The sequence below is a fragment of the Ranitomeya variabilis genome, chromosome 1, assembly GCF_051348905.1.
Source record: "Ranitomeya variabilis isolate aRanVar5 chromosome 1, aRanVar5.hap1, whole genome shotgun sequence".
Classification (NCBI taxonomy): domain Eukaryota; kingdom Metazoa; phylum Chordata; class Amphibia; order Anura; family Dendrobatidae; genus Ranitomeya; species Ranitomeya variabilis.
In genome coordinates, this window is record NC_135232.1 from 5998618 (window position 1) to 6013095 (window position 14478).

General features: G+C 49.3%; 1 protein-coding gene across 4 annotated transcripts in view; it reads left to right on the forward strand.

Moving 5' to 3' along the window:
- The window catches only part of TPM2 (tropomyosin 2), a 72052-nt gene that overhangs the window by 23388 nt on the left and 34186 nt on the right, over window positions 1-14478 (forward strand). For all 4 annotated transcript variants that reach the window (XM_077281288.1, XM_077281289.1, XM_077281287.1 and 1 more), the window contains exon 3: window positions 12270-12403. In XM_077281288.1, the coding sequence (XP_077137403.1) occupies window positions 12270-12403 (134 nt within the window). The remainder of the gene's footprint in view (window positions 1-12269; window positions 12404-14478) is intronic.

Below are 14478 nucleotides of genomic sequence, written 5' to 3' on the forward strand. Positions count from 1 at the left end.
AGGGGAGGTGCAGGAAAGGCGCACAGTAGTGGAGCACAGGAGAGGCGCACAGTAGTGGAGCACAGGGGAGGTGCAGGAGAGGCGCACAGTAGTGGAGTGCAGGAGAGGCGCACAGTAGTGGAGCGCAGGGGAGGTGCAGGAGAGGTGCACAGTAGTGGAGCGCAGGAGAGGCGCACAGTAGTGGAGCGCAGGAGAGGCGCACAGTAGTGGAGCGCAGGGGAGGTGCAGGAGAGGCGCACAGTAGTGGAGCGCAGGAGAGGCGCACAGTAGTGGAGCGCAGGAGAGGCGCACAGTAGTGGAGCGCAGGAGAGGCGCACAGTAGTGGAGCGCAGGAGAGGCGCACAGTAGTGGAGCGCAGGGGAGGTGCACAGTAGTGGAGCGCAGGGGAGGTGCAGGAAAGGCGCACAGTAGTGGAGCACAGGAGAGGCGCACAGTAGTGGAGCACAGGGGAGGTGCAGGAGAGGCGCACAGTAGTGGAGTGCAGGAGAGGCGCACAGTAGTGGAGCGCAGGGGAGGTGCAGGAGAGGCGCACAGTAGTGGAGCGCAGGGGAGGCGCACAGTAGTGGAGCGCAGGAGAGGCGCACAGTAGTGGAGCGCAGGGGAGGTGCAGGAGAGGCGCACAGTAGTGGAGCGCAGGGGAGGTGCAGGAGAGGCGCACAGTAGTGGAGCTCAGGAGAGGTGCACAATAGTGGAGCGCAGGGGAGGTGCAGGAGAGGCGCACAGTAGTGGAGCGCAGGGGAGGCGCACAGTAGTGGAGCGCAGGGGAGGTGCAGGAGAGGCGCACAGTAGTGGAGCGCAGGAGAGGCGTACAGTAGTGGAGCACAGGGGAGGTGCAGGAGAGGCGCACAGTAGTGGAGCGCAGGGGAGGTGCAGGAGAGGCGCACAGTAGTGGAGCGCAGGAGAGGCGCACAGTAGTGGAGCGCAGGAGAGGCGCACAGTAGTGGAGCGCAGGAGAGGCGCACAGTAGTGGAGCGCAGGAGAGGCGCACAGTAGTGGAGCGCAGGGGAGGTGCACAGTAGTGGAGCGCAGGGGAGGTGCAGGAAAGGCGCACAGTAGTGGAGCACAGGAGAGGCGCACAGTAGTGGAGCACAGGGGAGGTGCAGGAGAGGCGCACAGTAGTGGAGTGCAGGAGAGGCGCACAGTAGTGGAGCGCAGGGGAGGTGCAGGAGAGGTGCACAGTAGTGGAGCGCAGGAGAGGCGCACAGTAGTGGAGCGCAGGAGAGGCGCACAGTAGTGGAGCGCAGGGGAGGTGCAGGAGAGACGCACAGTAGTGGAGCGCAGGAGAGGCGCACAGTAGTGGAGCGCAGGAGAGGCGCACAGTAGTGGAGCGCAGGGGAGGTGCAGGAGAGGCGCACAGTAGTGGAGCGCAGGAGAGGCGCACAGTAGTGGAGCGCAGGGGTTGGACACTTTGCAGTTCTCATAGTCTCCTCTGTGACTGTGGAGTCTGCAGCCTGACTAGGGGCCATGCTCAGTGACAGACCAGACTGGTGGAGACGGGACATGACTCTATTGCAGGGGAGTGAATGGCAGTGAGTGCAGCATTATGTCTATAGATGGAATGCTGGGAGTTGTGTGACTCCTTATGACGAGTGTACAGGAGGGGAGCGGTGGAGAGGGAGGATGATGGGTGGAGAGGATACTGGGGGTGGTCATTACATCAGGGAGGAAGATCGCAGCCTGGAGAGGACACAGATGTGCTCTGGCAACTACCGCTGCTGCTGAGACACAAGATGAGGTACAGCCTGGTGGCACCTGGGGAGTGATGGAGGGCACCTGGTGGAGGGGTGAGGAGGGGCACCTGGTGGAGGGGTGAGGAGGGGAGAGGGGCAGCTGGTGGAGGGGTGAGGAGGGGCACCTGGTGGAGGGGTGAGGAGGGGAGAGGGGCAGCTGGTGGAGGGGTGAGGAGGAGAGAGGGGCAGCTGGTGGAGGGGTGAGGAGTAGAGAGGGGCACCTGGTGGGGGATGTGAGGAGAGAGGGGCAGCTAGTGGAGGGGTGAGGAGGTGTTATCTGTGGTGTTACATAGGACTGCAGGTGACTACTACCTCACCTTCTCGGGCTCGCTCTGCTCTGCTCACATGATCTTGTATAGTAAGTTCACATGTGGTGTACATTATAGATTTCTTGTTACTCCCTGCTATTTATACTGGTGCGCTCTCTTGCATTGCTGGTCTCTGCACTCTTTCCTTGTGCTGATGGTGCTCTGTCTTGTATCGTTTGTCTCTGCACTCTCTTCTATCACTGGTCTCTGCACTCTCTCTTTGTTCTCCTGGTGCACTCTCTTCTATTACTGATCAAAGTGATCTTTCCTTATTCCGCAGGTGCGCTCTCTTCTCTCGCTTGTCTCCACATTGTCTTCTCGCTCTAGTAGTTCGTTCTCTTATTTTGTCAATCTCTGCACACTCTTCTCACTCTTGTGTGCTCTCTTGTATCGCTAGACTCTGCGCGCTCTTCTTTTTCTGAAGGTGCACTCTCTTCTATCACTGGTCTCTGCACTCTCGCCTTGTTCTGGTGGTGTGCTCTCTTGAATCGCTTGCCACTGCACTCTTCTCTCTGGAGTGCACTCTTGTAACACCGGTATTTGGACTCGCTCCTAATTCTGCTGGTGTGCACTCTTGTATTGCTGGTCTCTGCATGTTCTCTTAATTCTGTTGGTGCACCCTCTTGTAATGCCGATTCTTTGCACGCTCTCCTAATTCTGCTGCTGCGCTCTCTTGTGTCACCAGTTTTTGCACACTTTCTCCTTATTTTGCGTGTATGCTTTGTGTCACCCGTCTCTGCACTTTCTCCTAATTCTGCGGTACGCTCACTTGTGACGCTGGACTTTGCGCGCTTTCCTAATTCTGGTGGTACCGTCTCTTGTGTAGCTGATCTCTCATCATTTTGCTAATACACTCTCCTGTATTGGCGATCTCTGCACGCTCTCCTAATTCTGCTGGTTCGCTCTCTTGTACCACTGAAGTCTGCGTGCTCTACTAATTTAGCTAATGAGCTCTTGTGTCGCTGGTCTCTGCGCGCTCTCCTACTTCTGCTGGCATGCTCACTTGGGTTGTTGGTCTCTACACCCTCTAATAATCTTCCAGTGTGTTCACTTGTATCGCTGGACTATGCACGCTCTATAAGCTCTGGTGATATGCTCTGTTGTATCGCCGGTCTCTGACCGCTCTCCTAATTCTGCTGGTGTTCTCTTTTATTGGCGGTCCCTGCACGCTCATCTAATGCTGCTCGTACCCTCTTTGTTTTGCTTGTTTTGCACTCTCCTCTCTGATCGTGCTCTCTTCTGACACCAGTCTCTACACTCTCCTTGTTGTGCTGGTGCACTTATTGCCTTGCTTGTCTCTACACTCTCTCCATGTTGTGCTGGTGTTCTCTCTTGTATTACTGATCGCTGTGATCTTGCCTTGTTCTGGTGCGCTCTCTTCTATCAACGGCCTCTGATCTCCTTATTCTGCTGATGCACTTATTGTCTTACTTGTCTCTATACTCTCCTTGTTGTGCTGGTGTTCTCTTGTATTACTGATCGCGGTGCTCTTGCCTTGTTCTGGTGCGCTCTCTTCTATCAAGGGCCTCTGATCTCCTCCTTATTCTGCTGATGCACTTATTGTCTTGCTTGTCTCTACACTCTCTCTCCTTGTTGTGCTGGTGTTCTCTCTTGTATTACTAATCCCGGAGATCTTGCCTTGTTCTGGTGCGCTCTCTTCTATCAAGGGCCTCTGATCTCCTCCTTATTCTGCTGATGCACTTATTGCCTTGCTTGTCTCTACACTCTCCTTGTTGTGCTGGTGTTTTCTCTTGTATTACTGATCCCGGAGATCTTGCCTTGTTCTGGTGCGCTCTCTTCTATCAACGGCCTTTGATCTCCTCCTTATTCTGCTGATGCACTTATTGTCTTGCTTGTCTCTACACTCTCCTTGTTGTGCTGGTGTTCTCTTGTATTACTGATCGCGGTGATCTTGCCTTGTTCTGGTGTGCTCTCTTCTATCAACGGCCTCTGATCTCCTCCTTATTCTGCTGATGCACTTATTGTCTTGCTTGTCTCTACACTCTCTCTCCTTGTTGTGCTGGTGTTCTCTCTTGTATTACTGATCGCGGTGCTCTTGCCTTGTTCTGGTGTGCTGTCTTCTATCAACGGCCTCTGATCTCCTCTTTATTCTGCTGATGCACTTATTGTCCTGCTTGTCTCTACACTCTCTCTCCTTGTTGTGCTGGTGTTCTCTTGTATTACTGATCGCGGTGCTCTTGCCTTGTTCTGGTGCGCTCTCTTCTATCAAGGGCCTCTGATCTCCTCCTTATTCGGCTGATGCACTTATTGCCTTGCTTGTCTCTACACTCTCCTTGTTGTGCTGGTGTTCTCTCTTGTATTACTGATCGCTGTGATCTTGCCTTGTTCTGGTGCGCTCTCTTCTATCAAGGGCCTCTGATCTCCTCCTTATTCTGCTGATGCACTTATTGCCTTGCTTGTCTCTACACTCTCCTTGTTGTGCTGGTGTTTTCTCTTGTATTACTGATCCCGGAGATCTTGCCTTGTTCTGGTGTGCTCTCTTCTATCAACGGCCTCTGATCTCCTTATTCTGCTGATGCACTTATTGTCTTGCTTGTCTCTACACTCTCTCTCCTTGTTGTGCTGGTGTTCTCTCTTGTATTACTGATCGCGGTGCTCTTGCCTTGTTCTGGTGTGCTCTCTTCTATCAAGGGCCTCTGATCTCCTCCTTATTCTGCTGATGCACTTATTGCCTTGCTTGTCTCTACACTCTCCTTGTTGTGCTGGTGTTCTCTCTTGTATTACTGATCCCGGAGATCTTGCCTTGTTCTGGTGCGCTCTCTTCTATCAACGGCCTTTGATCTCCTCCTTATTCTGCTGATGCACTTATTGCCTTGCTTGTCTCTACACTCTCCTTGTTGTGCTGGTGTTCTCTTGTATTACTGATCGCGGTGATCTTGCCTTGTTCTGATGCGCTCTCTTCTATCAATGGCCTCTGATCTCCTCCTTATTCTGTTGATGCACTTTTTGCACTTATTGCCTTGCTTGTCTCTACACTCTCCTTGTTGTGCTGGTGTTTTCTCTTGTATTACTGATCCCGGAGATCTTGCCTTGTTCTGGTGCGCTCTCTTCTATCAACGGCCTTTGATCTCCTCCTTATTCTGCTGATGCACTTATTGTCTTGCTTGTCTCTACACTCTCCTTGTTGTGCTGGTGTTCTCTTGTATTACTGATCGCGGTGATCTTGCCTTGTTCTGGTGTGCTCTCTTCTATCAACGGCCTCTGATCTCCTCCTTATTCTGCTGATGCACTTATTGTCTTGCTTGTCTCTACACTCTCTCTCCTTGTTGTGCTGGTGTTCTCTCTTGTATTACTGATCGCGGTGCTCTTGCCTTGTTCTGGTGTGCTGTCTTCTATCAACGGCCTCTGATCTCCTCTTTATTCTGCTGATGCACTTATTGTCCTGCTTGTCTCTACACTCTCTCTCCTTGTTGTGCTGGTGTTCTCTTGTATTACTGATCGCGGTGCTCTTGCCTTGTTCTGGTGCGCTCTCTTCTATCAAGGGCCTCTGATCTCCTCCTTATTCGGCTGATGCACTTATTGCCTTGCTTGTCTCTACACTCTCCTTGTTGTGCTGGTGTTCTCTCTTGTATTACTGATCGCTGTGATCTTGCCTTGTTCTGGTGCGCTCTCTTCTATCAAGGGCCTCTGATCTCCTCCTTATTCTGCTGATGCACTTATTGCCTTGCTTGTCTCTACACTCTCCTTGTTGTGCTGGTGTTTTCTCTTGTATTACTGATCCCGGAGATCTTGCCTTGTTCTGGTGTGCTCTCTTCTATCAACGGCCTCTGATCTCCTTATTCTGCTGATGCACTTATTGTCTTGCTTGTCTCTACACTCTCTCTCCTTGTTGTGCTGGTGTTCTCTCTTGTATTACTGATCGCGGTGCTCTTGCCTTGTTCTGGTGTGCTCTCTTCTATCAAGGGCCTCTGATCTCCTCCTTATTCTGCTGATGCACTTATTGCCTTGCTTGTCTCTACACTCTCCTTGTTGTGCTGGTGTTCTCTCTTGTATTACTGATCCCGGAGATCTTGCCTTGTTCTGGTGCGCTCTCTTCTATCAACGGCCTTTGATCTCCTCCTTATTCTGCTGATGCACTTATTGCCTTGCTTGTCTCTACACTCTCCTTGTTGTGCTGGTGTTCTCTTGTATTACTGATCGCGGTGATCTTGCCTTGTTCTGATGCGCTCTCTTCTATCAATGGCCTCTGATCTCCTCCTTATTCTGTTGATGCACTTTTTGCACTTATTGTCTTGCTTGTCTCTGCACCCTCTCTTTATTCTGCTAGTGCACTCCTTTGTATCACTTTTCTCTCTTCTCACTCTGGTTGTGCGCTGTCTTGTATCGCTGGTCTTTGCGCTCTCTTCTTGTTCTGCTGGCGTGCACTCTTCTGTGACTAGTCGCTCCACAATCTCCTAATTCTGTTGGTGCGCTCTATTTTAGCGCTACTCTCTGTACTTTCTAATTCTGTTGGTGTGCTCTCTTTTATTGGCTGTCCTTGACTCTCATCTACATGTGAGGAGGGGTATACATAATAAAAACAAGGACAATAATCATGAACAATACAAGGCACCACTGGTACAGGAGGAGAGAGGACCCTGCCCGCGAGGGCTCACAATCTACAAGGGATGGGTGAGGATACAGTAGGTGAGGGTAGAGCTGTTCGTGCAGCGGTTTGGTGGATCGGTGGTTACTGCAGGTTGTAGGTTTGTGGGAGATCTAGGTCTTCAGGTTCCTTTTGATGGTAGGCGAGAGTCTGATGTGTTGTGGTAGAGAGTTCCAGAGTAGGGGTGATGGACAGGAGAAATCTAGTATGTGATTGTGGGAAGAGGAGATAAGAGGGGAGTAGAGAAGGAGATCTTGTGAGGATCGGAGGTTGCGTGAAGGTAAGTACCGGGAGACGAGGTCACAGCTGTATGGAGGAGAGATGTTGTAGGTGGCTTTGTATGCCAAACTTAGGGAAGAGGGGGAGGCTTGACAATAGCGGCAGGACAGGTGGATTAGTCGGGTAGCAGAGTTTAGAATAGATTGGAGGGGTGCATTAGAGTGTTAGAGGGGAGGCCACAGAGCAGGAGGTTACAGTCGTCCAGGTGGGAGATGATGAGGGCATGGACTATGGTTTTTGCAGATTCTTGATTAAGGAATGTACAGATCTGGAAAATATTGGAGGACTTCGTCAGGAAGGGGTAAGGGCTTGGATATGTGGTTTATAGGAGAGATCAGAGTCTAGGGTTACCCCGAGGCATTGAGCTTGTGGGACTGGGGAGAGTGAGCAGCCATTTACTTTAATAGAAATGTCCATCTGGGGGGGGGGGGTTGAGGGAAGACAGGATGAATTTTGTTTTGTTCATGTTAAGTTTTAGAAATCTTGCCGAGAAGGATGAAACAGTGGACAGACATTGTGGGATTTTGGTTAGGAAGGAGCTAATATCTGGTCCAGAGAGGTTATATCTTGTATGAAGGATTCTGGCAATTTTTTGTTGTGGTGGTGAGGACTTGGTACCGAGGACCATCCTTCACATCTGAAGCCTTTTGTATCAGTATTTCATCCTGTCCACTAAATTCTCTATGTGCTGATGAATGCAGTTACGGGAGGTGGTGACATCATGGGTGGTAGTGACAATATATGGTGGTGACATTATGGGTTGTGACATTATAGGCGGTGATGACCTCATGGGTGGTGGTGACATTACGGCTGTTGGTTGGTGAAGTCATTGGAGTGAGAGAGTTCAGCTTCAGCTCTGGGTATGATACCAGCCAGTTGTAGGTTACATTGGTATCTTCCAGTTCTGATGGGTTGAGTTGTAGACCCACACTTGCGCCCCGGTGAGCTCTTCTCTATCCTGTACATCAGCACATCTTTACAATGTGACACAATGAGGTACAGAGTAGACTCACCTCTAGGTCGTCCTTGCCTGGTGCCACCTCAATAGCGGCAGTGAGGAAGAAGATCCAGGATCTTCAGCAGAAGGTGGATAATGCTGAGGAGCGTGGAGATCAGCTAAGGAAGGAGCTGACTATGGAGAGGGAGGCTCGGGAGAGGGTAAGAAGGGTCTCATGTGGACTTTCGGAACAGATGTTTGAGAGCTGCTTGTTATAATTCTGTTTATACAGTGGTATTGAAGAGCTGCACTTCAGGAACGTCTGGATGAATGTCTGCCTAGTTATTCCTGTACTGCCGAGTATCCTCCTAACACAGATCTCATGTCCTCCATACTGCTGAGTATCCTTATACCTCATGTCCCCCATACTGCCAAGCATCCTTATACCTCATGTCCTCCATACTGCTGAGTATCCTTATACCTCATGTCCCCCATACTGCCGAGTATCCTTATACCTCATGTCCTCCATACTGCCAAGCATCCTTATACCTCATGTCCTCCATACTGCTGAGTATCCTTATACCTCATGTCCCTCATTCTATCCTCACCTACTGTATCCTCACCCATCCCTTGTAGATCGTGAGCCCTCGCGGGCAGGGTCCTCTCTCCTCCTGTACCAGTTGTGACTTGTATTGTTCAAGATTATTGTACTTGTTTTTATGTATACCCCTCCTCACATGTAAAGCGCCATGAAATAAATGGCGCTATAATAATAATAATAATGTCCGCCATACTGCCGAGTGTCCTTATACCTCATGTCCTCCATACAGCTGAGTATCCTTATACCTCATGTCCGCCATACTGCCGAGTGTCCTTATACCTCATGTCCTCCATACTGCTGAGTATCCTTATACCTCATGTCCTCCATACTGCCGAGTATCCTTATACCTCATGTCCTCCATACTGCCGAGTGTCCTTATACCTCATGTCCTCCATACTGCGGAGTATCCTTATACCTCATGTCCTCCATACTGCGGAGTATCCTTATACCTCATGTCCTCCCATACTGCTGAGTATCCTTATACCTCATGTCCTCCCATACTGCTGAGTATCCTTATACCTCATGTCCTCCCATACTGCCGAGTATCCTTATACCTCATGTCCTCCCATACTGCTGAATATCCTTATACCTCATGTACCCCATGCTGCTGAGTATCCTTATACCTCATGTCCTCTGTTATGGAGTTATGGACTGGTGATTTAGGAGCGACGAGCTCTGAGCAGGTGGGAACTATACTGACCGCAGTTCCTGATCTTAACACAACACTAGAAGTAGCCGTGGGATGTTCCTGTCACTCCCTAGACACCTCGTCACAGCCTAAGAACTAACTACCCCTAAAGGCAGAAACAGGAAAGCTATCTTGCCTCAGAGAAAATCCCCAAAGGATAGACAGCCCCCCACAAATAATGACTGTGAGTGGAGAGGGAAATGACATACGTAGAATGAAACAAGATGTAGCAAAGGAGGCCAATTCTAGCTAGACAGATAGTACAGGACAGAACACTGTGCGGTCAGTAATAAAAACTAGAAAAAGGCCACCGCAGAGATTGTAAAAATCTCCACACCTGACTAAAGGTGTGGAGGGCAAAATCTGCTGCCCAGAGCTTCCAGCTTAGATGAATAGTTCCATACTGATAAGCTGGACAAAAAACGTAGAATGAGCTGAACAATAAAGTCCACAATAAGTGGACTGCAAAAGGAGAAGCAAGGACTTATCTTTTGCTGAACAGGTCAGAGTGTCAGGGGAATCCAAAAGAGCTGTGACTCTAAGCAGGAACAAATGACAACTGGCATTGAGTGAGGGAAAAGGCCAGACTAAAATAGCCGAGCCAGAAAGACGATCAGTGGAAGCAGCTGCTGATGCTAAATCCAAGAAGCAGCCATTCCACTCAAAACCACCGGAGGGAGCCCAAGAGCAGAATTCACAACAGTCCTCCCTACTGCCGAGTGTCCTTATACCTCATGTCCTCCCTACTGCCGAGTGTCCTTATACCTCATGTCCTCCATACTGCGGAGTATCCTTATACCTCATGTCCTCCCATACTGCTGAGTATCCTTATACCTCATGTCCTCCCATACTGCTGAGTATCCTTATACCTCATGTCCTCCCATACTGCTGAGTATCCTTATACCTCATGTCCTCCCATACTGCTGAGTATCCTTATACCTCATGTCCTCCCATACTGCTGAGTATCCTTATACCTCATGTCCTCCCATACTGCTGAGTATCCTTATACCTCATGTCCTCCATACTGCTGAGTATCCTTATACCGCATGTCCTCCATACTGCCGAGTATCCTTATGCCTTATGTCTCCCCTACTGCCGAGTGTCCTTATACCTCATGTCCCCCCTACTGCCGAGTGTCCTTATACCTCATGTCCCTCATTCTATCCTCACCTACTGTATCCTCACCCATCCCTTGTAGATTGTGATCCCTCGCAGGCAGGGTCCTCTCTCCTCCTGTACCAGTTGTAACTTGTATTGCTTAAGATTACTGTACTTGTTTTATTATGTATACCCCTCCTCACATGTAAAGCGCCATGGAATAAATGGCGCTATAACAATAAATAATAATAATAATGTCCCACATACTGCTGAGTGTCCTTATACCTCATGTCCTCCATACTGCCGAGTGTCCCTATACCTCATGTCCTCCATACTGCCGAGTGTCCTTAAACCTCATGTCCTTCATACTGCTGAGTATCCTTATACCTCATGTCCTCCATACTGCTGAGTGTCCTTATACCTCATGTCCTCCATACTGCTGAGTATCCTTATACCTCATGTCCTCCATACTGCTGAGTGTCCTTATACCTCATGTCCTCCATACTGCTGAGTGTCCCTATACCTCATGTCCTCCATACTGCTGAGTATCCTTATACCTCATGTCCTCCATACTGCTGAGTGTCCCTATACCTCATGTCCTCCATACTGCCGAGTGTCCCTATACCTCATGTCCTTCATACTGCTGAGTATCCTTATACCTCATGTCCTCCATACTGCCGAGTGTCCCTATACCTCATGTCCTTCATACTGCCGAGTATCCTTATACCTCATGTCCTCCATACTGCTGAGCATCCCTATACCTCATGTCCTTCATACTGCTGAGTATCCTTATACCTCATGTCCTTCATACTGCTGAGTATCCTTATACCTCATGTCCTCCATACTGCCGAGTGTCCCTATACCTCATGTCCTTCATACTGCTGAGTATCCTTATACATCATGTCCCCCATACTGCCGAGTATCCTTATACCTCATGTCCTCCATACTGCCGAGTATCCTTATACCTCATGTCCCCCATACTGCCGAGTATCCTTATACATCATGTCCTCCATACTGCCGAGTATCCTTATACCTCATGTCCTCCATACTGCTGAGTGTCCTTATACCTCATGTCCTCCATACTGCTGAGTGTCCTTATACCTCATGTCCTCCATACTGCCGAGTATCCTTATACCTCATGTCCTCCATACTGCTGAGTGTCCTTATACCTCATGTCTCCCATACTGCTGAGCATCCCTATACCTCATTACCTCATGTCCTTCATACTGCTGAATATCATGCTTACACCGTCCATGTATTCTCCCTACACCCTTTCTTCCATATTTCAGTCTTTGGCCACACTTAATTGCCACCTCTGAGCCCCAGCACCCCATCTTGGCACATTACCTATATTGGGATGGAGACTGTCATCAGCCTGAAGTTCATCCTTATTGTTAACATAGATGGGTGCAGTTCAGCTCCGGCCCCGTGATCAGGTGTGATCTGTATTGCTGAATATTACATGAGCTAGTGCTCGCAGGTGTCACATTTACCTGCATATTCAGTAATTATTTATTACCTGCAGTTGTGCCCGATCTGTGTTATGTCATACACTATCATGTGTACACGGCCACCAGAAAGAAGAGGGTTTAATACTGGTGTCTGAAGCTTATAAGGATGAGGAGAGACCCCGGGGATGCTGTAAGGATGAGGATAGACCCCTGGGGGGGTGACTTAGAGCATAGACCCCCAGGGGGATGGTGTGACTTAGAGCATAGACCCCCAGGGGGATGGTGTGACTTAGAGCATAGACCCCCTGGGGATGGTGTGACTTAGAGCATAGACCCCCAGGGGGATGGTGTGATTTAGAGCATAGACCCCCAGGCAGACAATGTGACAATGAGTTTGGACCCCAGTGGAGGGTAGCGCCTGGGTTGGCTTCTGAGCCTGCTCTGACCTGCTGTTTCTCTCTGTTAACTGGTTTAGCTGTGGGTCACTTCTCCAGTTAGCGCCACCTACAGGTGGGGTAGATGCTCATCCAGCGTTCTCTGCTCAGTGTCCTGTGATTTCATGTGTTTTCAGGCAGAGGCCGACGTAGCTTCTCTGAACAGACGCATCCAGCTGGTAGAGGAGGAGCTGGACCGGGCACAGGAGCGTCTGGCCACCGGACTGCAGAAGCTGGAGGAGACCGAGAAGGCAGTAGACGAGAGCGAGAGGTGAGTGGGGCCCCTGTGGACACAGCACTACCATCTGCAGTACACCACTGTCACGGTTCACGGGGAGGATACCTTTATCATCCCCACCACTCACACCAATTTGGCACGAATCAGGGTTGTTTGGTTGCCCCTGGTTCTTTCTGAAGGGGATTTATCTATATCCCACTTCCCCATTCCGGTTTGGAACTTGCAGCTCTCTGGCGCCCCCCTTACCCTCAGGTCAGACAGGGTACTACACCTAGGGTAATTAGTCACCAGAAAGGCTGCTTTACTTTGTACTGGCTATTGGGCACGCTGCAGCGAGGCGATATAACTACTCCCTCTCAGGCAGGAACAATAATTATCAACACCGCTGTCGCTACAAAGCCTCCTTAATCGCACAGGACAAATCCGCTGCCACCAGCTCTGATTTTTTAATTAATAATGGGACCGGAGCATACCTGATTAGTAGCGTAATTCACCTCCGAGGACGTGACAGCACGTTATAGAGCAAGCAGAAACGAAGCTAGTAATTTTATATTTTACTCCAAAAAACGTAGGCAGAAGTATAAAAATATATTATAAAATGAGACGATTATGTATATACAGACGATTACAAATAAAAGGGGATTAACAGAAGAAAAAAACACTTACAGTGGGTTATATCATTTCAGCTCATGGCAGACCATGTGGCTCGGGGGATGGGCGATACATCAAGATGCATTACAGAGCGTCTCTCAGCTAGCTTCCTGGTCAAAGGCTAGTGAAACCAGACCTCTTAGGGTCTTATACCCCTTGGTCGTGACATCACTGTGTGGGCAGAGCTATGGAATTCACTCCTACTTTCTCAGAGGGACTCAGAGTTATGGAACATTCATATCCCCCATAGCTCCAAGATACAACCTTGTATAGCGATCATGAAACTACCCTTCTTCCGGGCATGAGCTGGGTGTTAATTTGAGCCCAAAAACGACTTGGTTATGAGCCCCTATTAAGTAGCAATCCGTTTCTCCGTATCCGCTAGGTGCTGCGCATAGATAACGCACTGTGGGATGGCCCGGCTGATGCACATACCAAATATATAACTTCCATATCTCTGTCACTAATTGGGGTCAAGTGATGTCTTACTATTAGGCCCCTTTCACACATCAGTTTTTTGCTGTCAGGCACAATCCGGTTCATTTTGAAAAAAACTGATCCGTTGCAAATTGTGAAAAACTGATGCGACTGATCCGTTTTTACGCTGGTTCCGAATTTTTTTTTTTAATTTAACCTGGGGATAGAGTTTGGACTTCCTGTCCGGGAAGGGATGGAGAGAGAGATGTAAAATACATGAGTTCTTTAAAAACGGAGTCTGTCGCTGGATTCCATCATTTCACCTCACGTTTCATCCGTTTTTCACCAGTTACGTCGCTGTGCGTTTTTTCACTGGACCGAAAAAATGTTCCTCTGTACGTTTTTTCCAGCCACTGGAAAACTAATTTTCAACAAATCCGGCAAAAAAACGGATGAAACGTGAGGCCATCTGTCGCAATCCAGCTATGAGAAAAAAAACCGGATCCAGCTGCAACTTTTGCCGGATCTGTTTTTTTTTCAAAATTAGCCGTATTGTGCCTGACGCTAAAAACCTGATGTGTGAAAGGGTCTTAAGGTGGTACATGAGCAGGAGAGCACATGGTTTTCAGACAAAGGATTTCTGCACACTCCTGCATTCGAGAGGGAGAGGGGGACAGAGTCCCACACTGGAGTTTCAAGTTACAACTGAATTCAGGGGGGTAGGGAGTTGCCTGCAGGCCAAGACAGAGGAAGTGCTTTCTAGGCAGAGTGTCTGGAACCTTGACACCTTCTGAAAAAATCCCTTAGACCATGGTACTTTTACATTATCGTGACAACGTCTTCTCCAGCGATAGGTGAGTGGGGTCCCTCTGGACACAGCACTACCATCTGCAGCACACCTCTCCTCCACCTCTTCACTGATAGTGTTTCTAAAAAGTCTATACATCCCAGGTAAAATAATAGGTTTCAGTCATGTAAAACAAATCCAAGAATAATTGCAGAGCTTTTTCCTCTTGTATTCCGCCCATTGTCTATGCAAA